Source organism: Peromyscus leucopus, chromosome 19 (assembly GCF_004664715.2).
Source record: "Peromyscus leucopus breed LL Stock chromosome 19, UCI_PerLeu_2.1, whole genome shotgun sequence".
NCBI classification, from domain to species: domain Eukaryota; kingdom Metazoa; phylum Chordata; class Mammalia; order Rodentia; family Cricetidae; genus Peromyscus; species Peromyscus leucopus.
In genome coordinates, this window is record NC_051079.1 from 83,827,269 (window position 1) to 83,851,243 (window position 23,975).

The 23,975-nt window shown below is 48.6% G+C and overlaps 1 protein-coding gene across 1 annotated transcript; it reads right to left on the minus strand.

Annotated features, from left to right (window-relative positions):
• Positions 1-622: 622 nt before the first annotated feature.
• On the minus strand, positions 623-22,077 carry C19H5orf49 (chromosome 19 C5orf49 homolog). The gene is made up of 3 exons (XM_028873688.2): positions 21,765-22,077; positions 2,961-3,077; positions 623-1,102 (listed from the first exon to the last, which is right to left on the minus strand). The coding sequence occupies exons 1-3, from the start codon at positions 21,978-21,980 to the stop codon at positions 923-925; spliced, it is 513 nt and encodes a 170-aa protein (XP_028729521.1). The 5' UTR covers positions 21,981-22,077; the 3' UTR covers positions 623-922.
• Between the last annotated feature and the right edge of the window lie 1,898 nt (positions 22,078-23,975).

The following is a 23,975-nucleotide window of genomic DNA, read 5'->3' on the forward strand; positions in this document are numbered from 1 at the left end:
AGTGCATGTCAAATTCTCTTGTAAAATAAACACTTCCAACATGGGTTAACAATCAGCTGCTTCCAAAGGAGGAAACTATCCAAAATAAAAACCATGGGCTGGAGATGAGTCTCAGCGGCACAGTGCAGGGCCTGGGTTCAGTCCTCAGCATCGGTAACAATAGCATAGGTACGCATGGCTCCAGGGCTCGGGACTGTGCACGCTGCACATGGCTCCACTCTGGTAGTGCTCTGATTCATGAGAAAACTTGGCTGAGTTTGGAAATCTCACTTACAGATAAAATAACCGATCGAATAGAAAGTGCGGCAGGCAGACTCTTGGCTAAGTCTGTCCGACACGAGTCGCCCTGCGCCTGTGACAGCTTCTCCCTGGAGGTGTGGCTGTGCCACCCACTCAGTAATCAGTGGTGCAAAATTCAATTTATCTGTGACCTCGAGAAAACAAAATGTCCTGTCTAGAGTTGGGTCGTGTCAAGGGCCATTCTCTTACGCCTCCTCTCAGAGAAACACAGAAGGGTTGTTTGTTGTGGTGTGGGCGGGGAGGTTTTCCTGCGTGAAGGAGGAGGACCCAGATGATGCTCCTGTCAACCCCGCCCCAAGCCAGCACACAAAACCGACAGGGCTGCTACCACAGGGAGGCGAGCTTTTCTTTTATTCGGGTTCTCAGAACGAATCAGTTGGTGTCACTGTAAATAAATCCAGTGAAAACTCTCACACTGGAGCTTTTGAACATGAGGGAAAGTGCTTGGCCGAGTCCTGAGCCAAAGCCACCTTAGATGTGCATGTGCTTACTCCCCCGGTGGTCCAGGTGCATCCTTACAGCTACGGTTGACGTGGCCGTGAGGGTGGAGGGTGCGCCCTTCCTGTAGGGCCTCGCTTGCGGGCAGCGCACCTCCAAGTGCCCTGCAAACCGCGAGACCGCTTCAGGCTGGAGTGATGTGCCCGAAGCCGGGCACCTTGATGCTGGGGATGTCGTTCTTCCTGTAGAAGTCGGTCTGCACGTGGTTCACACGGCCGTAGCCTCTGTTGAGGGGCTCGATGGGCTGGTTGATGCGTTTCCCGTAGACCGAGGACATCAGCACTGGCACGGTCCTTTCCTGTTCCTGGGAAGATGAAATACGCAGTCACGGCCCTGAGCACAGAAACCTTTCTGCCCACGGTACGTCAGCACAGTGGCCCGTCCTTTCTGCTGCATCCCGCCCAGGTGGCGTCTCCTGCCCACCTGCAGCTGCAGAGCCGGGGACCCCAGACCCTCTGCTGTCATTCTGCTCTTCAGAAGAGACAGGGAGCCCCGGACTAGGCACCCGTTGTGGCCTGACTTCCTTCGGATGCTGTTCCTCCTCCTTCTGTCCCCTCTCCTGCCCTCCCCCAGCCCACTCCCCTGCCAGTCCCTCTTTACCCCGGCACACGGAGCCGGAGCCCCAGGAGCCTTGAGCCTCCAGGCTTTCTTCTTCCCACTTAGCGCCTGTGCTTGGTCATTTTGCTGCCAGAAATCTCCAACCCCCCAAGTCTCCGGGCCTCACCGGGAGTCTTTCCTGACCACTCCCCTCCCCAGAACCTCTCATCCCTTTCACTATGCCCACAATTTAAAGGGTTTTCTGTGCGTGGTGTCCGTCAATGTGGAACCAGTTGTTTCTTCGCCAGAATTCAGCTATAAGAGGACAGGAGTGTGTTTCTTGGTCCCTTTATGGTTCATAGTAGAGAGGAGAGCACCAAACAATAGGTCGTCTGAGCCACCTTCTTCTCATCAGAAAATAGGAACTTCAATACCAACTCAGAGTGCATCTGACATGAGTATGTCCTTGAAAAAGTGATTCCATGGTGCCTTGATCACTTCACTCCAACCCCCAGAGAGTAAAGAGTGGCATGCTGCCCGGAACCACTGGCCTCACACACGGGAAGTAAGCACCCGGCTGCTGTACCGCATCTCCAGACTTGGCAATCTGAATAACAGCCACAGGAAAGAACCCAGGGGCTCAGTAGCAATCCCACCCAAAGCTTGTGTACTGTGATGTCCGGGTGGTGTGCGGTCTAACAGTCTGTGTGTGCTCAGCCCCGACCTTGAAAAAGCTGCCACGTACCCTCATGCAGAATGGGGGATCATGTCAAAAGGCAGGATCTGACGCAGACCAGGACAGGCACAGCCTGGAGGGGAGAGGGCACGCCATCACCTGTCCTCTCGCTGTGACCCTGACGGGAGCCACTTCAGCCAGTTACCTCCCTTTGCAGCTGATTCCAGAAAATTCCTCCCTTTGGAGAACACTGGGGAGATCCCAGCAAAGCTGTGTGCCACAGGGAGGGGACTTGGGGAAGACAAAGGCCAGTGTATCTAAGTGGAAGTAACAGGGCTCAGTGTGCAAGCAAGCAAGGACTCTCGTCTGTTGAAAGCACCTCCTAACTTTATTCTTCCCACATTGTTCAGTTGCCTAGAACCAATCAGAAAAAATAATGCAAAACTGGCATCGCAGAACAGAAGGATCTTAACTTCTCAGCATCATAAAATAGATGCAAACCACACAAATAACGCTACATAAAGCAACAGAACACATTATCAAAAATTTGCATATGGTCACATATACATGCCTAAGCCCATATATACATGCAAAGATAAACATATAAGCACACATGTTCAAACATGTGCATGTACATATACAACATACGTGTGTATATGCATAGATATCTGCATGTTCTCACATGCATACAGATAAATGTGTATGAAAATGTGTGCACAGGCATGCACATACACATATATATTCAAGTGTTCAATATATACACATGCTCAGGGTCACATAGACATAATACAAGTGTGTACCCAATATACATGTAAATGCATATACACACATATAGATATGTATGTATCCATGCACATATAACACGCTGTATGTGTACACACATGTATGCATGGGCACTTACACATGTGCATAGTTTTAATGGTCTATTAACATCATTAATATATCTTACCTCGTCATTAACATGAAGCCCTAGGCTTTTGGCGTGTTCTCTGTCATCTCGATGTAATTGCTGGTTATAATCTAGTCTCCTCTTAAAAACACAGTCGTAGAGGGAGATGATCCCTGTCTGAGAATAACAGAGACAGTCATGGGTGTGCTTGAAGGATGAGCCACTGGTCTCCGATCCTGCACTGAAACCCACACTCAGTGGAGGAGGGTCCACACACACGGCAGACCCGGCTGTGACTGGAGAGGAGCTCAGACCCCTCTGGCAAGAGCAGTGTTGTCTGTGAAGATGTGTTGCTCTCATCCGTTGAATAAAGAGCTAAATGGCCAATAGCTAGGCAGGAGGAGGTATAGGCAGGAAAGCCAGACAGATAACTCTGGGAAGAAGAAAGGCGGAGTCACCAGTCAGATGGAGAGGGACCAAGACATGCAGGAGGACAGGTAAATGTCATGAGTCATGTGGCAACATGTAGATTGATAAAAAATGGGTTAAAGTTGTAAGAGCTAGTTAATAACAAGCCTATGCTATTGGCTCAGCTATTATAATTAATAATTAAAAGAAAAGAGCAATGTTGTGAGGACTGAGTCTGGGTGCAGGCATTCCACGGCATCTCTCCTGGGCTCACTGGTGCTTCTCCTCCAAGGCTGCTGTGCAGAAATAATGTGGACCAAGTGGTTCATGAACAAAACGTGTTTCTCAGTTTAGAGGCTGGAAGTTCAAGGTGTGTTCAGATTCCCACCTGGGGAGGGCAGCTTTCTGCTTTACACATGGCACCTTCTCTCTGCATCATCCCAAGGGAGAAAGCATGAAGGCTCACTCAGGCCTCTCATTCATGAGGACCCCACCCTCGAGGCCTGATCCCCAGAGACACACTAACTGACCACATGTCTGATTGTCTGATGGCTAGGTTTCTTACAAGGGATGAAAATATTCAGACCAGAGTAAATCTCCTCTATCTGACTAAGGAGGGGTGTGTGTGTGTGTGTGTGTGTGTGTGTGTGTGTGTGTGTGTTTGTGAGAGTGTGTGTGCATGTGTATGTGTGAGTGTGTGCATGGATGTGTGTTCTCATGTATGTGTTTGCCTTCATTTCTACTTTTTTATTTCTCAAAGTATCTAATACAACCTTATTCTGCTATGAAAAATCATCAGTAACTAACTGCATGCCGTGACAACATGACCTAGCAGAAGTTATACTTCAAACTGCTGGACAATTGCCAAACTGTCTATATGTAATCCCACCCTTTGAGAGACAAAAATATTTTTTCTTAAATTCCATGGATAGCTATAGCACTTGGTAATTGATACCCATGAATATATATAATATGTCTACATATATAACATAAACATGCATTTGAGAGAGAGAGAGAGAGAGAGAGAGAGAGAGAGAGAGAGAGAGAGAAATAGGTGATAGATACACAGACAGACAGATAGATGTGCCTGCACACAGCTTAGATGTTCTGTTAATACAACAAGATGACCTGTTAATACAACCATTCTCTAAATATCTCTGGCTTTCCTCTTCAGACTTTCTTAGTCAATCAGCTTGTGTGGTATCTAGTAAAATAAATAAATCATGTGTTAGGTGTTTAATCTTCATCTCACACATCATGCTTGGGTTTGTTGCTCTAGATGCCCTGATTCCTTCAGCGACAAAACCCGACTTGGCTTATCTGTGGGGTTCGAATTGCGCACCAGCTGTCTTACTTATCCTGAGATGGTTTGGTTTAGGTGTGTGTTTGTTCCTGATAATGATGCTAGAATGATTTCCTCTGTGGGACAGAGACAAACTGGGCAGTGGAAAGAAAGGACGCACACACACATTGAGTGGCCTGGGATACACGGTGACCCTGTTGACAGAGCGCAGGAACCAGAGGTGCTGGCACTGATGGGAATGACTAGCAGCGCGGGCTTCCAGCAATCAGGGCACTCATGGACCACACACCAAGTAGATCCGGGAGGCAGCTCACACCCGGTGGAGCCCTGATGTGACTACCATCCAGTGAGGGAGGCAACGTGGTTTTTAAGAATCTCTGTTCCAGATGTGTGAGAATTTTACCAGCGGTGTGCTATGCAGGGAAGGAGCTCTCACCCACTGGGAGGGTCCCAGCTGGACTGAACTCAGACAGTCCATGTCCGCCACTAGGGACTGTGCTTTCTGTCTGCACCACTGCTGGACGTTCGTGTGTTTACTCCAACTGCCCGGGTGTTGTGTCTCCTGAAGGTAACACATGATCTAGAGGAAGGTGTTTTAAAAACTAAGTCAATGGAGAATGAATGGGTAAATTGTCGGCATTGAGTGCTGTAAAATTGGCTAGTTCCTTGTGTCTTCACATCACGCTGTAGACAAAAGTAAATTCTAGATGAAATAGGAAAATAAGAGAAAAAGAAAACCCATAAGGGGCCTCCTACACAGAAAAGCAATAAGGAAAATGTCACAAAGAAAACATCAATCACTTTGACTCTGTAAAATTAGACATTTGCTTATCAAATAAATCTAAGTTTCTTTAAAAACCCATTTTAAGACATGACAGGGAAATCTCAGTGTCTTGAACATCCAGTGCGGATCTGTTGCTGCAGAAGCTGGTGGGCCACCAGCCCTCACAGGCTGAGCAGAGCTTTCTGAGAGAAACAGCAAGTCCCGCCCCCCTTCAGCAGCACAGAGGAAGTCCAAGCATGGCATCCACTCTGCAGGGATGGCGGGTGTAAATTCTCCCGGGGCCAGGCCTGCCCTTCCTCAAGGGAGAATTATCCACATCCAAGCCCAGAGCTATTGGTCAAGCCTAAGCCAGACTTGCAGCAAGACAAGAATAGTAATCTGAGACCCCATCACATCGTGCTGGTCCCCCCCCACACCATACACACACAGAAGAACATTTTTACACTTTTTATTTTTATTTGTGTGTATGTGTGTGCAGCTGCCTAGGTGAACCCATGTACATGAAGGTGGCTGCAGAGGCCACTCGAGGGCATTGGATCCCTTTCAGTTGGAGTTCTAGGCAGCTGTGAACCACTGAACGGGAGTGGCAGAAACTGAATTCAGGTCCCTTGGAAGAGCAGCAAGCACTTCTAACTGCTGAGCCGGCTCTTGTGGTGACTTAATCGGGTGGTAGTTAGACTGCTGGTATACTCCCCGTTTTCTGCTGCCCCTCTGGAAACCCTGGCTAACTCTGTGCTGTCTGTGGGCTTGGAGGAGATCAGCCACACTTCACAACATGATCACTCATGTTGTGACCAAGTAGTTCCCTTCTGCACCCTGAAAACCATATGTGAAAGTGGAAGTGAGTGGTGTTCCCCATGCCATGCCCAACAGTGCTCCCCACTGGCTAACTAGCCTGCTCAGGTAAGGGGAACCTGCATGGGAAGAGGGCGAGCACCAGGAGTAAGGAAATAAATCGCTGGTATCTGCCCGGGGTGTACTTCTCCCATGCTCTCAATCAGGCCAACCCTCCTCAGTGGTGTGGGTTCTGCTGGAGCCCTGAGCTGATCTCAGAAGACCTGAAGGCAGAAGAACAGATTCCAGAAGAAAAAGAGGTGTGACCGCTGTTACCCAAACGCTCCACACCACAGGAAGCTATGGATATGCAACCTCAGAGGAAAAAGAGAAAAAGTCTATTGCTTTTCGTTTTAATGAGGTGGTCTAAAATTCTGGAAGGAGGAGCAGCTGAGAGCCCATGCTGCCCCAAATTCCAGGGTGTCGCAAGCGCCTAGGACATGTTGATCTGGATTAGGAAGGTCACTGTTTCTGGGCATGGACTGATGAGAATCGTAGATAGTGCCACCTGTTGTGTGTATGTGTGCTGCATTTTCATAACATCCAGAGGAATAAATGAATTTTTCCATCATCGAATAATAGGAATAAAAAGAACAAAATAATGGCAGATGGGCAGCCTCACTGAGCGAAGCTCTTATCCATCCGTCAGCACCTAAGCAAAACCAAAGCATGTCTTCTATTACTGATCTTCCATCTTTTGTTCTTGCGTTCCTTTGTGGCTTGAAGCAAAAATGATTTTAATAAAAGCCAATTGGGATTGAGATTCTATCACAACACAGACTTGGTGCTGCACAATTAAAATCACCACATTCTTGTTTCAGCATCGCCTCTGTCTTGACTCTGAGCTGCCTCTACTGCACATTTTGTTCTCTGACTCTGAGCAGCATGGACCTGATTATGACTACTGCAGGAAGCACATGTGCGCACACTCCTGACTCTGAGCGTGCCCTGCGCTGCTCCTGGACATCAGCCAGTGAGACCATTAGCCCACATGGTTCCCGGAAACCTCAGAACTGTGACCTAAGTAAACATTTTCTTTATGAGACACACAGCCTCGGGTATTTCATTACAGGGATGGGAAATGAGCTAGAAACAACTGCAAGGTGCCATTTTAGACTCCAGGACAGAAACTGGGGAACCTTACCTTAAATGAGACTACAGTCTGAGCAGGGGAATCAACCTCCACACTAAAATATATAAAATAAAATCAAAAAACTCTAAAGTTTCCCAGATGAATTGAGAGGACATGGGAAAGTGGCACAGAAGAAGGATGCTGAGTTCTCGTTGGCTCGGAGCTCGTGGACATGCCTGGGCATCACAGGCAGTCACGGGACAGCGCTGCGGGCCCAGCTGTGCAGAGAAACCTCTCAGCTGCTGTGGACTGAGCCGTGACATCCAGACACTCACAGGCTGATGTCTAACACCGGGGAATGGAGATCGCTACCCTGCTCAGAAGCAGGGTTGCTGAAGATGCGCTTAGTCAAGATGAGGTCATACTAGGGTAAGGCAGTACTCCTCAGCGTAACTGGTGTTCTTCTGGAGGAGGAATTTGGACATAGAGACATGTATCAGGAAGGACGGTGTGAACGGGACAGGAAGATGACCATCAAGAGAAACAAAGGGATCAGAGCTGAGCGTTACTCTGAGCCCGCACAAGGGACGAGACTTTCACCCTCCAGGACTGTGAAAGGTGAGTTTCTTTGTTTTAAGCCTGCGGCACTTTGTGCCATGCTGTTGGCGAGCACACTTGGTTAAAGCGGCTGTCTGGAGCAGTCGGGAGGGCAGGACGGGTTAAATTGGGGTTCTGCAGTGGGGCCGGAAGCCTGAGGAGCACCCTCCTCTGGATAAACTGAGATTGCTGACCGCCCCCCCAGCACGCAACACTAATACACAACCACACTCTACTCCTGATGGCCCAAGGGCTTGCCCGTCTAGGCACTTGACCAGCTCTATCCAATGGACTGTCAGCTGGAGTGGCATGGGACTCCTTAGACACAAGTACTGAAGAGCCGTGCCCAGGGTCCCAGGCAGCATGACGTGGGAGCAGCCTGTGAGCAGGCTGCTGAGTGACTCGGCTGAGCAGGGACACACTGCCACCACCACTGGAAACTTAGCGTGAGAAGTGAAGCGCTGAGCTCCGTGGAGTCCTTTGTCGCCGCGGCATAACTGGCTTTGTCCTGACCCATGTGAGTGGGTGACTGAGGAATGCGTCTACACCTGTGGGCTACAAGGCCAACCTCCACCCTGAGGCTGCAGGTTCTTATTACATCCTGCATCTCCTCTCCCACCTTTGAAGCTCTCCTACTCCCGGAGGTTCCACACGCTCTCACAGGAACAATGGGTGTGAGTTTTAGAATAAACTGGGACACGGGTCCTTTCTCTCTTCCTCCTTTTCATATGACACTAAATATAGGAATACACTTTCCTGTCAGATTAAACCACTTGAATGCTGTGAGAAACAAACATTAAAGAGATGCTCGTATTTTCATAATCTTTTTGACAATTTGATACATGCTTATATATAAATATAAATTACAAGGCATTGTGATCATATTCACCTCCACTACCCTTTCTTATCTCTCTCTCACTCCTGATGACCCCCTTGTACGCGCGCGCGCGCGCGCGCGCGCGTGTGTGTGTGTGTGTGTGTGTGTGTGTGTGTGTGTGTGTCCCACTGGATTTAGTTAAGGAGGCTTGTGTGTGCATATTTCTATGCAATTGCAATGAGAGTGATAGTACTTGCTCACCAAACACATTTCTATTTGAGAACAAATTAAAGAGGCAATTCTTTATTTTCCTACAGGAGTCTGGGCTAGGAACATGGGTGGTGCCAAGGCATGCCATCTCTAGGTGCACAGACTCAATCTCTGTCTGTGTAGGGAGAAATCAGAGGACCCAGTAAATGACTCAATGTTTAGGAGACTACATGGTAACAGTGGAATGAACCACTAAAAAGAGGGACCAGGCGTGCTTACAACCAAGCCAGTCAACACTCTGACATGGACAGGAAAAGAGCCTATGAGGTCCCACCCCTAACTGAAGAGATTTCAGCAGATGGCGGCTGCTGAGGGTGGAGAGTCGGTTTTTTTAGGAGTGTGGACTCTAGGAGTTATCCCAGTGCTCCCCACACCCATGTGCATATGGCAGCACTGATTTGACTTGGGTGAACTATGAGGAAGAGGAGGAAGAGGAGGAGGAGGAGAAGGTGGTGGTGGAGGAAGAGAAAGGGGTGGGGGATGTGAAGGAGGAGGTGGAGGAGGGTGAGGAACAGGAGAAAGAGGAGGAGGACACGGAGGAAGAAAGGAGTAGGGGGAAGAGAAGGGGAGGAGGGAGAGAAGAAGGAAGGGGAGAGGAGGATAAAGAAGAAGTGGAAAAGGAGAAGGACCAGGATGGGGGAGGATGAAAGTGGGGATGAGGAAGAGAAAGAAGGGATGATGACAGAGATGAGGGGGGAGAAGGGGAGGAGGAGGGAGGAGAAGGAGGGGGAGGAAGAGGACAAGGATGGAGTGATGAGGAGGATGAGGCAGAAAGGGGGAGGATGGAGAGGAGGAAGACAGGGAGGAGGAGAGGGAGGTGTCCTAGAGGGGCTGCAGGCAGGAGGGAGGTGAAGGTGACATAAACATATTGCATCCATACATATAACCATCAAGGGATAGGTAATAAAAAATCATGGAATTTTTCCGTAAAAATATAAATAACGGGTCAAGGACAGGAAAACCCACAGAATCAACTAACCTGGGCTAATTGGGGCTCACAGAGATTGAACCGGCAACCAGGGAGCCTGCATGGGACTGATCTAAGAACTCTGTACATGTATTTGTTACAGTTGTGTAGCTTGTGGGACTCCTAACAGTGGGAACAGAACTGTCTCTGACTATTTTGCCGGCTTTGGGGACCCTACTCCTCATACTGGGTTGCCTTGCCCAGCCTTGATACATGGGAGGTGCTTAGTCTTACTGCCACTTGATATGACAGGCTTTGTTGATATCCACTGGAGGCCTGCCCTGTTCTGAATAGAAATGGAGACGTGGATGGGGGGAGGGGGGTTGGGAGGGAATGAGGGAGGGGAAACTGGTCAGGATATATAAATTAAGAAATAAGATTGAAATATATAAATCACCATCATTACAGTTTATATTATTTTGTCAAGAGGGACAGTGGGTTGTCACATCAAGAGCTCTGCAGCACTCACATTGGGCAAAGCGTGGGAAATGAATCAGTGTCTGTCATATTACACCATTGTCTTCAGCCCAGCGTTGCCCTTAGGTGAAACTGAGCACTCACTGCTGCAAAACTCTACCTCACTGTTAGTGACTGCCGCTTCCTTTGGTGTAAACGTTCCCACTGTGGGGTCTGGAGAGATGGCTCAGTGGTTAAAAACATTTATACTGGCAAAGGATTTGAATTTGGCTCGCACCCTCCTGTAATCTAATTCCAGGGGATATCGTGCCCTCTTCTGGCCTCTGTGGGCACGAGGCATGCACAGACATACATGCACACAAAAGACCCATACACATAAAAAAGAAAATGTTCCCGCTGCGGCCATCTGAGGGCAGCCAACCGAGTGCGGAGTTCAGAAATGATGCTTGTGATGAGTCTCGTGAGTTAGAAAGAACAAACTGCCCCCGACGAAGTGTCTGGGCCGCCGAAGCACATCCTGGCCCATGCTGACTCCAGTGGCAATCCCCTGGGAATGGCTGCTGTTCCTCTCTTCAAAGCCATAGCACTCAGACCTCCACTTGCCCACAAACGTACGACCTATTTTCACAACTGAAAATCCCCAAGGTCACTGATTCTGTAAGGGCCCCCTTTGACTTCTGATAAACCCAGAGCGTCTCCGTGGGAGTCAGGCAGCGTGCTGAACTAAGAGACTTTTCACAGCCTGCAAGCCTGTGGTTTAGAGGGCTGCAGCTTGTCAAGGAACGGGAGTCAGAACCTTTGAGGACTGCTTAACTGCTCTTTGTGGCTTGCCTGCAGACGAGACCCTGTTCCCTCTCCCGGCACATTGGGATCATAAGCTCTGACAATTTTTACAACTTCTCAGATAATCTGAGAACATTTTCCTCTTGAAGTGAAGTCAGCAGAATTCCTCGTGGCTGACTCACGTCTGTCTCACACCGGAGGAGTGCTTGGACTCCATGGGTTCTGCCTCATCACCACCATGGGGAGACGGTGTGACTGCAGTGCCAGCCGCGGCCCCTCTCCACTGACACTAGCTCCTCACTGGCTAGGCATCCAGAAGCTCACAACATGGCAGGTAGGGATGATCCCCAGAGGCTGAAAACTCCGTTGTTTTCTTGTGTCTTCTGCTTGCAATGTTTCAAACTTCTGCTGTGGCTAGACTATGCTTTGTGACCCCTAAAAGTTCATGTGTTGGAACTTGGTCCCCAGGGTGGCAGTAATGTAAGTTGGGGCCACACATTTAAGGATCTCCCTCCCCCCGGTCAGGGGGTTCTTTAGGTCACTGAAAGCACAGCTGGAAGGGATTGGGAGGATGCAGGTATCTGCCTCCTGGCTGCAGGTAGCTGCCTCCTGGCTGCAGGTGCGACTACTCATCCTGTCACGTGTTCCACCGGCACCCAGGCCCCGCCACAGTACAGCCAAATGGCAGAGACTTGGCGCAGACCAAGGTCTGCCGCTGATAATTTTAGTCTGCAAGAGTTTGAGCTAAATAAACTGTTTTCTTTTAATTTTCACTCTTCCCCCACCAAAAAGTTTTTTTAAAAAAACCATAAATAAACAAAAGACACAAAACAAAACAAAAAAAACCTTACTTTCTTCATTCATCACTTGTGGCATGTTGAGAACCTTGGGGTCTTACTAGAGTGTGGGAAAGCTGGTTTAATATTACCTCATCAAACTATGGAATAAAAACATCAGCAGACGCTGCTGCGTGACCAAAGCAAGCCGAGCTGGGTACAGTAGCGCATGCCTACAATACCTGAAGCAGAGACACTTCCATCACAGGTTTGGGTTCACCCTCATCTACTTTGAGAGTCCCAGGCTAGCTTGGATGATGTTATCAAATCCTGTCTTGAAAGAAGAAATAGAAAAAGGGAAAGAATGGGAGTGGGGGGGTGGGGGAAGGGAGAGGGAGGAGGAGCTTTGGTGACGGAAATGCTCTCCTCATAGGCTTGAGGACCTGAATGGAATACCCAGACCCCACATTTAAAAAAAAAAAAAAAAAAAAAAAAAAAAAATCTAAAACTAAAAACAAGCCAGGTGCAGTGGCTCACACTTATGATTCAGAGTTGGAAGATGGAGACAGACAGGCCCCTGGGGTTCACTGACCAGCCACTCTAGCTTCCTTGGCAATCTCCAGATCAACGAGAGACCCTGTCAACATCCACAGCCATCCTCCGGTCTCCATATGCATACACATACAGAGGCGTGTACTCCCTGCTTACATGCAAACGAGACAACTGAAAAACGTGTACATATTTGTGTGATCCTCTGTGTGTGAACACATCATCAGACCCATATCTCTGCACATAGAGGCACATGGCAAAGAGACATGCCACACCGGTTTACGGGCGGTGTTGCCATTGGTAGGAACATTCTCCGTGTGGAAAGACATACTCACCTCCTCCTTCCTTCATTCCCCTCTCACTGCTGAGTTCCCGAGGGGAGCTGGGCCTCTCCCTTTGGAAGATCCCACCTGCCTTTGAGGAAGACATTCTGCCCTACACTCTGGGACTTGCTGTTCCCGGGGACAGGTCACTGAACAACAGACTTGCAGCTAGCACAGGCAAGAGGACATCTGTGATCCACACCAATCACCAGCATGGGTGGAGTCCTAAACCACACGTACTCCAAACAGAAACCCCTGGTTTGCTAAGTGCATCTTCTTCAAAAAAAGGTGACTTAGGCCTTTGTTTTTAAAACTTCCCATTTCATGTATTCATCCCTCCTTTATCCATCTATGCAGCAGGTGTTTATGGAGTTTCAGGCTGAGCCAATCCCTGTTTTGATTGGTTAGGAGATAGCATGACAGAAATTAATCCTTGCCACGGGCCGGCCGATAACTTCACCAGGGGAAACAAGACAGTAAGATAAGCAAGTGGAATATTTAGTGGGCTTGATGAGAACAGGGGCAAAGGAAAACAGGAGTGTGGAGAGGGAGAGGGAGTGGGCATCCAGAGGGGCGCCCTGCATTCTCCTAGCAAGGCTGGAGTGTAAGAGTCTACTGGGCAGCTAAGACAAGACCCTTAGATCCCACCAGGGACACTGGCCACAGAATGCTTTTTCCTTCCTCCTCAGCTGCTTAAGAGTGCTCAAACACACATGGTCAAATATGATTGATGTCTGAAGTGACAGGGCACCATACATGAGGGACCGTGGAGGACACCTGTGTGGACTGGATACTGGCTGTGGTCCTTGGGACTCTCTGCTTTGTAGCTCTGGACAGACTGCATGAGCTTTCATACACAGGAAGGTTACTTACTACCCTGGACCAAGAACATTCCACAGTCAGGGAAGGAGAGCTCATGGCACATAAGGTCACCATCAGCCCTCGCCTCCACGTCTGAGATTCTGCACATGCAGAAGGGATTCCCACTAATCCCAGCAAAGCCAGAGTGGGGCCTGTGGAACACAGCTTTTCTCAAAACAGCTTTCCACAATCCACCCTAGCACACTGGAAAACACATTCTAAAGCCACTTAGGCGATTTCTTTTTAATGTAAGTTAGACTTTGAGGGATTTAATCAAAACCTTCATAAAAGGGCATTCTCTTCCAGCTCGGTTTTTCCATTTCAGGGGCAGAAGTGCTGTGCACAACAGAAGAAGAAGAAAAGTAATTTAAAAATGCCATTGAACTGAATCTGCTTTGCTGCCTCTGGAACCGTATGTCTTAGGGAAACACAGGCTGCTAGAGCCCCCTAGGGAGCAGTACCAGAGCTGGTCACATTTTAGATGGTAGCTTGAGAGGACAAATTTGTCATCCTATTCAGGGGCATTACCAGAGCTTTAAATAACTTTGTAGCCTGAAAAGTGTGAGTGTGGTGGGCTCCCTGGGGTGTATGCGTTAAAAGACCAGGGGCAATGGATGGATGCTCATCTTTACTGTGGTCCTATGAATTAATCTCCTACAGCGAGGAGGGTCAGGTGTGTAAGAGACTGGCTGCTGGGAATGGGCACCTAGTGAAAAGAAACTAATCGTTAGTAACTACAGCGAAAGAACAATGGCTATATTTACACAGGGCTTGTGGCATCTCGTGTCACGCTGGTTAATTAAATCGTGTGTGTGTGTGTGTGTGTGTGTGTGTGTGTGTGTGTGTGTGTGTGTACAGTCCAGAAGTTGATATACAGTACCTTCCTCAATTGCTCTCCACCTCATTTTTTTTTTCATGAAGCCGGGTCTGTCACTGAACCTGGAACTCACTGATTCTGCTAGGGCGGCTGGCCAGTGACCTCTGAGATCTTCCTGTCTCTATCATTCCAGCATGAAGCTTGGGATTACAAGGACAGCAGCACAGCACACAAGGGTCCTTACGCTTATGCAATTAGCTCTTTTGCAACTGGACTGTCTTCTCGGCTCCAGTCACATCAGTTCTTACATGAGCTCTATACAGTTGCATCTGCTTATCTCATAGATGGCTAGACTGACATGGAGGGCTTCTATCTTGGGCCAGAGCACAAAGCTAAAACATGGAGGCAATATTTCTGTGCAGGACTTCTGATCCAGTTATGGTGGGTTTTTTTTTTTTTAATTTTTAGTTAATTCCTATGGTTTTGATCTTAAATGTCCCACAAAGCTCCTGTGTTGCAGGCTAAGTCCCTAGATGATGTCTCTGTTGGGCGGTGGAGGAATTGTAGGAAGATGGACATGAGATAGATCATTGGGGCGGGAGAGGGGGTGAGCCTGGGATGCCCAAAGTTAGTGTCTGGTAAGGGCCTGTTTCCAGCTTTGCAGATGGTACCTTCTTGTTGTGTGTTCTCACGGGAGGAAGAGTGAGATGTCCCTTTGAGCCGTCTCATAAAGGTGTGATTCTATTTATAGAAGCCCCACCTCGTGACCTAAGCACGGCCAGAAGCACCCACTCCTAAAGCCGTCACCTTAGGGGAAGAGGGTTCCCGAATGCAAACTTGGGGATTGAGAGCAGACGCTCAGAGCACAGCGCTGACATCAGGACCACTGTAACACTGCCGTTCGGCTTGAGTAAACCCTGTGGGTGTCTGTATGGTTGACTGACTTGTCAGCAAACCTTCTTCAAGATTCACCCTCATTTTTCTAAATAACCAAAAGCTCAGGGAGTTCACTTCTTCAGTGTTGCTCCTGGTTAAAAAGCAGCCCGTGTTCTCTTCATTAGTGCCACAGGCAGCTAACCGGTCAGGAGAACTAGAAGATGTGTTTTGTTGTCCTCGATGCTCCCGAGAGGGTCTTGACGTCGGTGGTTTGGTTTGCCTCTTTTCCCTTCATTACTAGTAAGGCTTCGGGTGTTAACCTCGTCTGTGACTCTGGTTACCGAAGTTGTACCACATGAATGCAGTGGGGCAGGCTGTGGGAATCTGTTCTCTGTAAGGGACAGGACAGTCGTCTTTGAAGGTTGCCGGGGACCTAGTCTCTGTCAAAACTGCTCAGGTGAGGTCATCGTGAACGGTGGGAAGTTAATGGCAGTGGAGCTGTGTTCTAACCAAACTTTATTTCAAAGGAAGTGAGCGGAATGTGATTAGAGCTAGAGGTGTAATACAAAAAAAAATAAATAAATAAAAATAAAAATAAAAAAGTGGGAAAGAAACAAAATGGGAAGAAGAAGAAGGCTAACGTTGCAGAGCCTGAAGAATCCGTATTGGAAAAAGAGCTGGGCCGGCATGGAGTAATGAAAAGGTGGAGCCTTGACAGAGTGGAGGAGATAGACAGATGCTGACAGTGTGGGAGCCTGAAAATAATTTATAGTATCCAGAACGAACAGAACTGTTTCTTAATCCTCAAGCCAATGTTCAAGGAAAAGTTGATACAAAAAGAAAATGTTGATCTGAAGTGGATCTGATGCTGACAAACACAGGGAGAAAAGAGGCACTGCCGAGGAAGTAAGAGGCTGTCCCGGGGTCCCAGTGCACAAGGAGCGAGGGGCGCCACGGACAGCGGTGAGAAGTGATCATCTCCAAAACAGAAGGGCTCGGGGGCAGGCGTGGTGCTGGCAGAAGAGGCAGGTAGACAAGAAGTGTCCTCAGATTATAATTGCTTTTCATGAGGAGGGACTGACTTGGCATGCTTGTCCAGAAGAGGAGGCTCAATAACTATGTGCGTGTGTGTGTGTGTGTGTTGTGTGTGTGTGTGTGTGTGTGTGTGTGTATGTATGTGTGTGTGTGTGTGTGTGTGTGCATGCATGAGTGCATGTATGTGTGTGCGTGTGAGATACCTTAGTTTTTGAATTGCTAGTGTGAAAAGCACAGCTACATTCTAATGGAAATCTGGTTTGATTAGTAGGTTTTGAAAGTAGTAACAGTTGCTGGGATGTGTTTGTGTTTTGTATCAAAAGGCACCCTGCCTTTCCATAAAGGAGAGCTTCCTGGAGCTGTCCCTTATCAGGCAGAGTACCTGGCATCCCAGCTTAGTTCGTTTTCCCTGGAGGACAGCTTTTCCTCAGTGATGAGAAGTTTTCTAGCCATCACTCAGCCAGAACTTATTTTTAACTAGTACAAGAAAGAACCTGCCATGATTTTTGTCCATGTGTGTATACATAAGATATCTATATAAGTAGTTTTTGTTCTTAAATGTCCACGGAAACAAAACCATGCCCATATTCCTCAGATTCCATTCTAACCAACCCAAGGAAGCATTCAGGTTCAGTTCAAAATGTACCTGAAGCATAAACTTTCAAATTCTATGGTTGATTCTCTGGTCCTTACCCAGGCAGTGACTCAAAAACAGCTGTGTCAGATTTCACATCTGCACCATCACATATATTTGACTATTTATGCACAAAATTCTTTAAAGACAAGGTTTTGCCAGTACCAGCAACTCCCCACCCAGACAAGTGAGCCAGACAGATCCTGGTTTAATAAGCTAAGCAAGGCTTAAGCGGGGATTTGAAGGGTCCTCTAGGAACCACTCTTTTATGCACAGTTGAAATCTGAGTACTGAATAGCTGAGAGTGCTCATGGAAATGTAGTTCGTGTGACCAGATGAACTGCCAGTTAGGACCCACTAGTATAAATGGGGGAACAAAATTTTACATTTGCAGTTATTAGCTTGCATAATTTTTCCTTGACCCAACTCATTCTGTCTCAGGAACCTTGCTCTGGTCTCCCTGCAGATGTCTGGTCTTTGTGACTTCCACTGAAATAACTCAGACAAGACACACAGCGCACAGTGTGGGAGACAGACAGGAGAAAGGAGAGCACATTCTTGGGGAGGGACAGTGGACGGTGGCCAGAGAACATTGCCCTGGTCTGCACTTTCCGAAGGCTCTGGAACAAACACCTTTCCCAGAAGCCTTTCTGTCCAAATGGTTGGCAGCCTATTCAATTTGACTTCGGGGTGGGGGTGGGGTATGTCCTGGGTTTTCATCAGAAAGTCGCCTGCTTTGTAGTAATTATATAAACTTTAGGACTTCTGGAATCAGGCTTAGATAATCATCTATCAATGGCCTTCTAGGCAGGCTGAAGATGTAGTCTCCTCTCAGGGCCAGAGCGTCAGTGCGTGTCCCTCCCATCCCTCCCAGCAGATGTCAGAGTCCTGCACTTCCAGATGTAGAAGCTGTTATGAGAGATGGGTCCAGCACCAGCGCCCTCTAATCATGTGATACCTAACTGCCTCCCTAAGAGTCCCTTTGGTGTAAATCTAAGCTGTTCAGTATTGGGTTAGTGGTTCAGCTGGAGCTGGGAAAATAATTCTGTAGTGTTCAGAATGTTATCTAGCTGAACATTGCCTATTTATTGTAGATAATGAAACAGTGGTCAATAAATAGTTTCATATTCATGTACCCAGAATCGTTAGCTCCATCATCCTGCAAGGCAGCCTCTGTCTTTGATGCATATTTATCTTGCTCCCATCTGCCAACTTTTGAAATCCCAGTTCTTTGGAGACACCAGGGCAGTATTTCACCGAACCCCTCAAGGTGATGTGTTATGAAAGTTTTCATTATGTCAGCACAGACTTCTTGGCTCTTTGTCACATTCTGTGGCTCAACACAGTTTTAATCATAAAATTGGCGATGTTATAGGCACTGCACACTTATGTGAAGTTCATTCAATATATAAACTTATTTATAGATAAGAGTTTATTTATATATTTGGTTAGTTTTGTAGACAGGGTCTTACGACGTAGCCCAAATTGGCCTTGAACTCTCAATCCTCCTGCCTCAGACTCATAAGTGCTGGGAACAAACATGTACCTCGATGCCTGGCCAGCCAGTTTAAGGATATTGGACACAGAAACAAGAATGGGGTCCATGGCAGCAGTGAGGTTAAAAACCATAGCTATACACCCCAGTCCCTTCTAAAAATCCCAGCACATTTCCAAGGCTTGGGTAGACAGATCTGATGACAGAAGCCCCCCCCCCCCACACACACAAACCTGTTCCTTCTGTCTTTCCACATTGCTCAACCATCAACAGACGCGCTGTTGTTAGATAAGAGACCCTTCTGGGAGTGGACTGGGGCTTATGGCTGCTAACTTGGTGTGCTGGAGCTGCTAGACTAGTCCCACGGACAAAGGGCTTAAACGACAATCGGTAATTGTCTCCTGGTGCTGGCAGCCAGCAGCATGGAGTCAGTAGTTCTCGGGTTGTTCCTACAGGGGACTGTTAGGGGAGACTATGCTCCTGGCTGCATTCTTCATATCCCTTCTTCAGAAGTTTTCGTTCTACATTTTCGCATCTTTTTCCTTCTATGCATGCCTGTCTCTGCAAGCTTCCCTGTTCAGGTACATCGAGTTAGGGGCTACCCCCACAGGTCACCTCAGTTTGATTGCCACTTTAGAATTATGCCTCTGGGTCAGTTTGCATTCTGTGGTATTGGAATCAGGACTCTACACCAGGAATTTTCAGAGTTCGAACACTAAAGTTGACTACACCAAGAATGGTCCCTGTTGCTGGGGTGCCTGAGCTACATGATGTATGCCTGATACTCCATGTGTGCTGGCCTGTTGCAAAGGAAGAGGATTCACTTGAGCTCTGGGATTGCCAGTGGGAGGATAGGAAGACTACATCATGTGGGAACACCTTAGACACTATGAAGGAATAAATGGCCTCCTTCATCCCAGGCACTTGATTAATCCATATCCCTCTTCTGGGCAACTCATACAGTGCCACAGCAAAATAATAACAATAATAACAACAACAATAATAAACATGGGTGATCAGGTCCTGAATTACTTCTTGGGGCCAAGCAGCCAATCATCCATATTTAATGTCTCTTTTCCTCAATGTCTTCCTGAATCAGGCATCCTCAGCAGGATGCACTGGTGATATTTAGTCACAATAGTGAAAAGTAGGAACAAATGACCCCATGGAGCCTAAATTTGCTTCTTCTGTATTAGTGCCTGGTGGACAGAGCACCGCGCCTGCCTCGGACCACAGAGTCACGTCCAGCACCAGCAAGTGCCCAGTGTCCCTAAGCCAGAATCAGACCGCAGCTCCCAGCCCAGCCCAGCTCTCTCAGCACTCACCGCTCACACTCTTTGTGATGGATAGCTTAACTTCAACCTGAAGCAAACTGAAGTCATTTGAGAAGAGGGGAACCTCAGTTAAAAGAGTGCCTCGGCAAGATGGGGCTGTGGGCAGGCCTGGAGGGCATTTTCTTAATTAGTGATGGATGGGGGAGGGCCCAGTCCCTGGTGAGCGGGGCTATCCCTGGGCTGGTGGTCCTGGGTTCTACAAGGAAGCAGACTGATGAGCAAGCCACTGAGCAGCAACTCCTTCACGGCCTCAGCATCAGCTCCTGTCTCCAGGTTCCTGCCCTGTCGGAGTTCCTGTCCTGACTTTCTTTGATGATGAACAGTGAAGTGGAAATGTAAGCCAAATATGCCCCTTCCTCCCCAACTTGCTTTTGGTCATGGTGTTTCATCACAGCAGCAGTAACTAAGACACTCTCCTTCTTGTTTCTGCCATTTAGAGGACAGATGTTTCCCGCACCCTGGACCTTATGGGCATCTTTACTGGGGCTAAGACTTGTTTTCACTGCACATTTCACTTGGATCAGGCTCACCCTGCCCACCCTCACTTCCTGAGAGGCAGGCCTACACCCGGTTGTGGTGTCCCTATTCTTGGGGTCGTTGTCCCTCAGCTGAAGGTCTCTCTTGCCTGCTAACCATGCCTGGCCCTCCAGTGTCCCCATATCACATTCTAGCCCTTCATAAGCAGTCACATGGGGCCCTGCCCAGGACTCCGGTATTCAGCCCTAGCAACGATCAAACTTACGTTGTTGGACCCTAAAATTTAGGGTCTCAAGAGGGTGCCCCAAGAACCCATACTCCAGTCCAGTTGATGCAATAGCAGGAGAAGTTACAGAGTGATCACAGAGGGGGTACAGTTACATTCAACAGGTACATTCTTCCTGAAACCTCAAGGGGGGATATCAGGGCGGGAGTGGAGTTTACAGAAAGGTCACAGTGGTCCTTTGCTGTGGATATCACTCTATATAAATAAAACACTGATAGCCAGTGACCAGGCAGGAAGTATAGGTGGGACAAAGAGAGAGGAGAATTGGGGAAACAGGAAGAAGATGGGGAGACACTGCAGCCACCGCCAGGACAAGCAACATGTAAAGACGCCGGTAAGCCACCAGCCACGTGGCAAGGTATAGATTTATAGAAATGGGTTAATTTAAGATATAAGAACAGTTAGCAAGAAGCCTGCCACGGCCATACAGTTTATAAGTAATATAAGCATCTGAGTGGTTATTTTATAAGTGGATTGTGGGACTGCGGGGCTTGGGGAACCTGGAGAGAAGCCCTCCAGCAACAGTCCTTCCTGGAACACCTGCAACCATCCCAGTCACAGTTGAGCACATCTCTCAACAGAAATCTTTTTACATTGTTATATGGTTGCAGGGGAGATTGAATAATGGCTAAGTCAGGTTGCCCTTGGAACTAGATTTTTAGTTTCTCATTTCCTGGTGCTTGAAGTTTTTTTTCCTGAGGCTTGGAGGTGTAAGCCTGAAAGGCTAGGGTCTTTCAACGTAAAGCCCTGTAGGCCGGGACGCTTCCGTGCACTGCACAGTGTTGCGCACACCACTCTCCTACACAACTCCTCTGGTCCCTGCAGCTCAGTACAGCTTGTCCTTGGAACCACCCTCTGCCCTGCGGTCACACCATCTCTGACGCCGCTTGCCATGTACCTTGTCCCCGACCCTTGGCAGGTTGCCCCTGGCACCATCCTAAGGGCTCAGTCCCAGCCCTCTGGCCACAGGGTTACACTATCCCTGAAGCCCGGTCCCATCACTATCTGAACAACTCCAGCAATGCGGCCCCGCCCCAGGCCTCTCCCTAGCCCTGAAGCCCCGCCTCCATCACGGCCCCTTCCAGCCTCCAGGCCCTCCCGGGTAGTGAGGTCCCCGCCCTTCCCCTCTTTCTGGGGGGACTCGCTCACCTGGCTCTCCCGCTGAAAGTAACTGTGCTCCTTGGGGTCCTGGCGCCGTGGCGGGATGTAGCTGAAAGCTGGCACCGCTGAGATGGGCAGACATCGGGGCTTGGCCCGCAGAGTGGAGGCAGTGATTTCCTCCTCCTCCTCCTCCTCCTCTCCCTCCCATACTCTCTCCTCCTCTTCCTCCTCTTCCTCCTTTTCTTTCACGTGGCCGGGGTCCATTCCCCCGCTACTCAGTCTTGGCCGGTCCCTCTGCCTAGGGAGCCCGGGCCTCGAGCATCAGCTTGTGGGGTTTCTGCGTCCCTCCCGGCGTCGGCGCTCAGCCGTTGCCTGGCAACTGAGTCTTGGCCTCAGCATCTGCTAAGTGACGGAGGTTGCGTTCCTTGCCACCTCCTTCCAGGTCCTTCTCGCCACACCCTGGGAGAGACCTACCAGCGGTTGTGTGTGGCTTTCCAGGTAGCAGCAACCTAAGGAACCACACCCATTCCGCTCGTTCCATCTGTTTTCCCCCCCCCGCGCAGTTTGTACTAAGTCTCCCGGCACTTTTTAGCTTTGCAGATCACAACAGAAAGCTACTAAATGCCTCGGGATCTGACGGCGCAGCCCTGAAACCAACAGCCCTTGGTCCCGGAGAGCTTACAGCCTGGAGAAGGCTGCGAGGTTCAGGACAGCGCGATCCAGCAGACACCTGAGAGCCACAGGTGCAACTTTCCATAACGGAAAGGTTAAAGGCCAGAGGAGCGCGCGGCACACGTGCGCCTCGACATGCGGTGGTCGCTGCATTTCAAATGTGGGCTGGGCGAGTCACAGGAGCAGAGGAGAAAGAATGTCCTTAGGGTGTAAGGCAGCTCTGATCCCTCTCCCTCCTCAGCTGCAGGAATCCCACTTCCTCCTTTCCTCCCCTGGCAGATGGCCTGAGTGAAGAATGAGTCAGGAAAAAGGCCAGGACCTTTCCCACCAAGAGCCAAAGTCTCCAGGGCTTTAGTCTTGCTGGGAACCACTTATGGGGTGGATGTCTCCCTGGAGCTTGGAGATATGTGAAGAAAAGGGGGCCATCTCCCTTCTCCCATGAGCAGACATGAAAGCATGCCTGATAAGATTTCTGTCCCCGCCCCTCATGAAAATATTAACAAAACAAAATAAAACAAAACAAAAAAACCTCTGTAATCTGCTCTCAACCTTTCCCACCTTTCCAAAAACAGAGAGGGGCTAGCTGAGGCCCATGAGATTTTGCAAGCCTTGTAAAAATGACAGGATATACACACCTGGGAAGGTGGAAGTGGCTGATAGCAATTATGATGAGAACTCAGCTCCAGCATAGCCCAGACTGAAATAATTCCTTTATCAAAATTCTATTCAAAACCATTCAAAGGTAACTCTGCTAGCTGCAGTTTTAGTTGGTGACATTTTATTAGTAAAACTTTACCAATAACAGTTTAGTTAAACACAGTCTAGTTAGCTTTAACTGTTAGTGCCACGTAGCCTGGAGTCACCTGAGACAGTAATCTCAGTCCAAGGATTACCCCATCAGATTGGCCTACTGGCATGTCTGTAGGGGATCATCTCGACTGTTAATGGATGCAGGCAGATCCAGCCTATTGTATGTGCACCATTTCCTGGGAAGGTAGCCCTGGACTGTATTTCTTCTTACGGCTAAGCATGAATCTACAAGCCAGCCAGCAAGCAGCATCCCTCTATGATTTCTACTTTGAGCTCCTACCCTGAATTCCCTCAAGGATGGACTGTGGCCTGGAAGTATAGACCGAATGAAACCTTTCCTCCCCTAAACTGCCTTGTTTGGAGTATTTTTTCACAGCATCAGAGGGGACCTAGCATGCACAGGAAGGAGGTTTTATTCAGGGCTCTGACTGGAGATGTAGGGACCATTGCTCTGGGTTCTTTCAGCCTGAGATTAAGGTCGGTCTCAGCTCCAGATCCAATCAACCTGGGCAAGTGAGACCTTGGAACCAAGGAGCAAGGTTGGTGATGTGGATAGGAATCTACAGAGAGGAAATGTGAGGCATGGGGAAAATCTGGCTAAACTGATGTAGGAGAATGAATACCTGCTGAATACAAACCAGAGATCAGGTATCCCCTGGAGGATTGTGGATGATGCGGATCTAGTGTGCAAGGAAGGGATGGGAGGGGGTGGGTTCTTGCTACACTGTCTTTGGGTTCTTTTGCTAAATCTAAATTGTGCTAGGGAAATGCACAGAT

Bases quoted from the DNA above. Each gene is read 5' to 3' on its own strand.
- C19H5orf49 (XM_028873688.2), bottom strand. From the start codon at position 21,980: ATGGACCCCGGCCACGTGAAAGAAAAGGAGGAAGAGGAGGAAGAGGAG. The intron at 3,078-21,764 runs GTGAGCGAGTCC...TGTTATTCTCAG, and splicing joins ACTTTCAGCGGGAGAGCCAG to ACAGGGATCATCTCCCTCTA. The intron at 1,103-2,960 runs GTAAGATATATT...TCATCTTCCCAG, and splicing joins GGCTTCATGTTAATGACGAG to GAACAGGAAAGGACCGTGCC.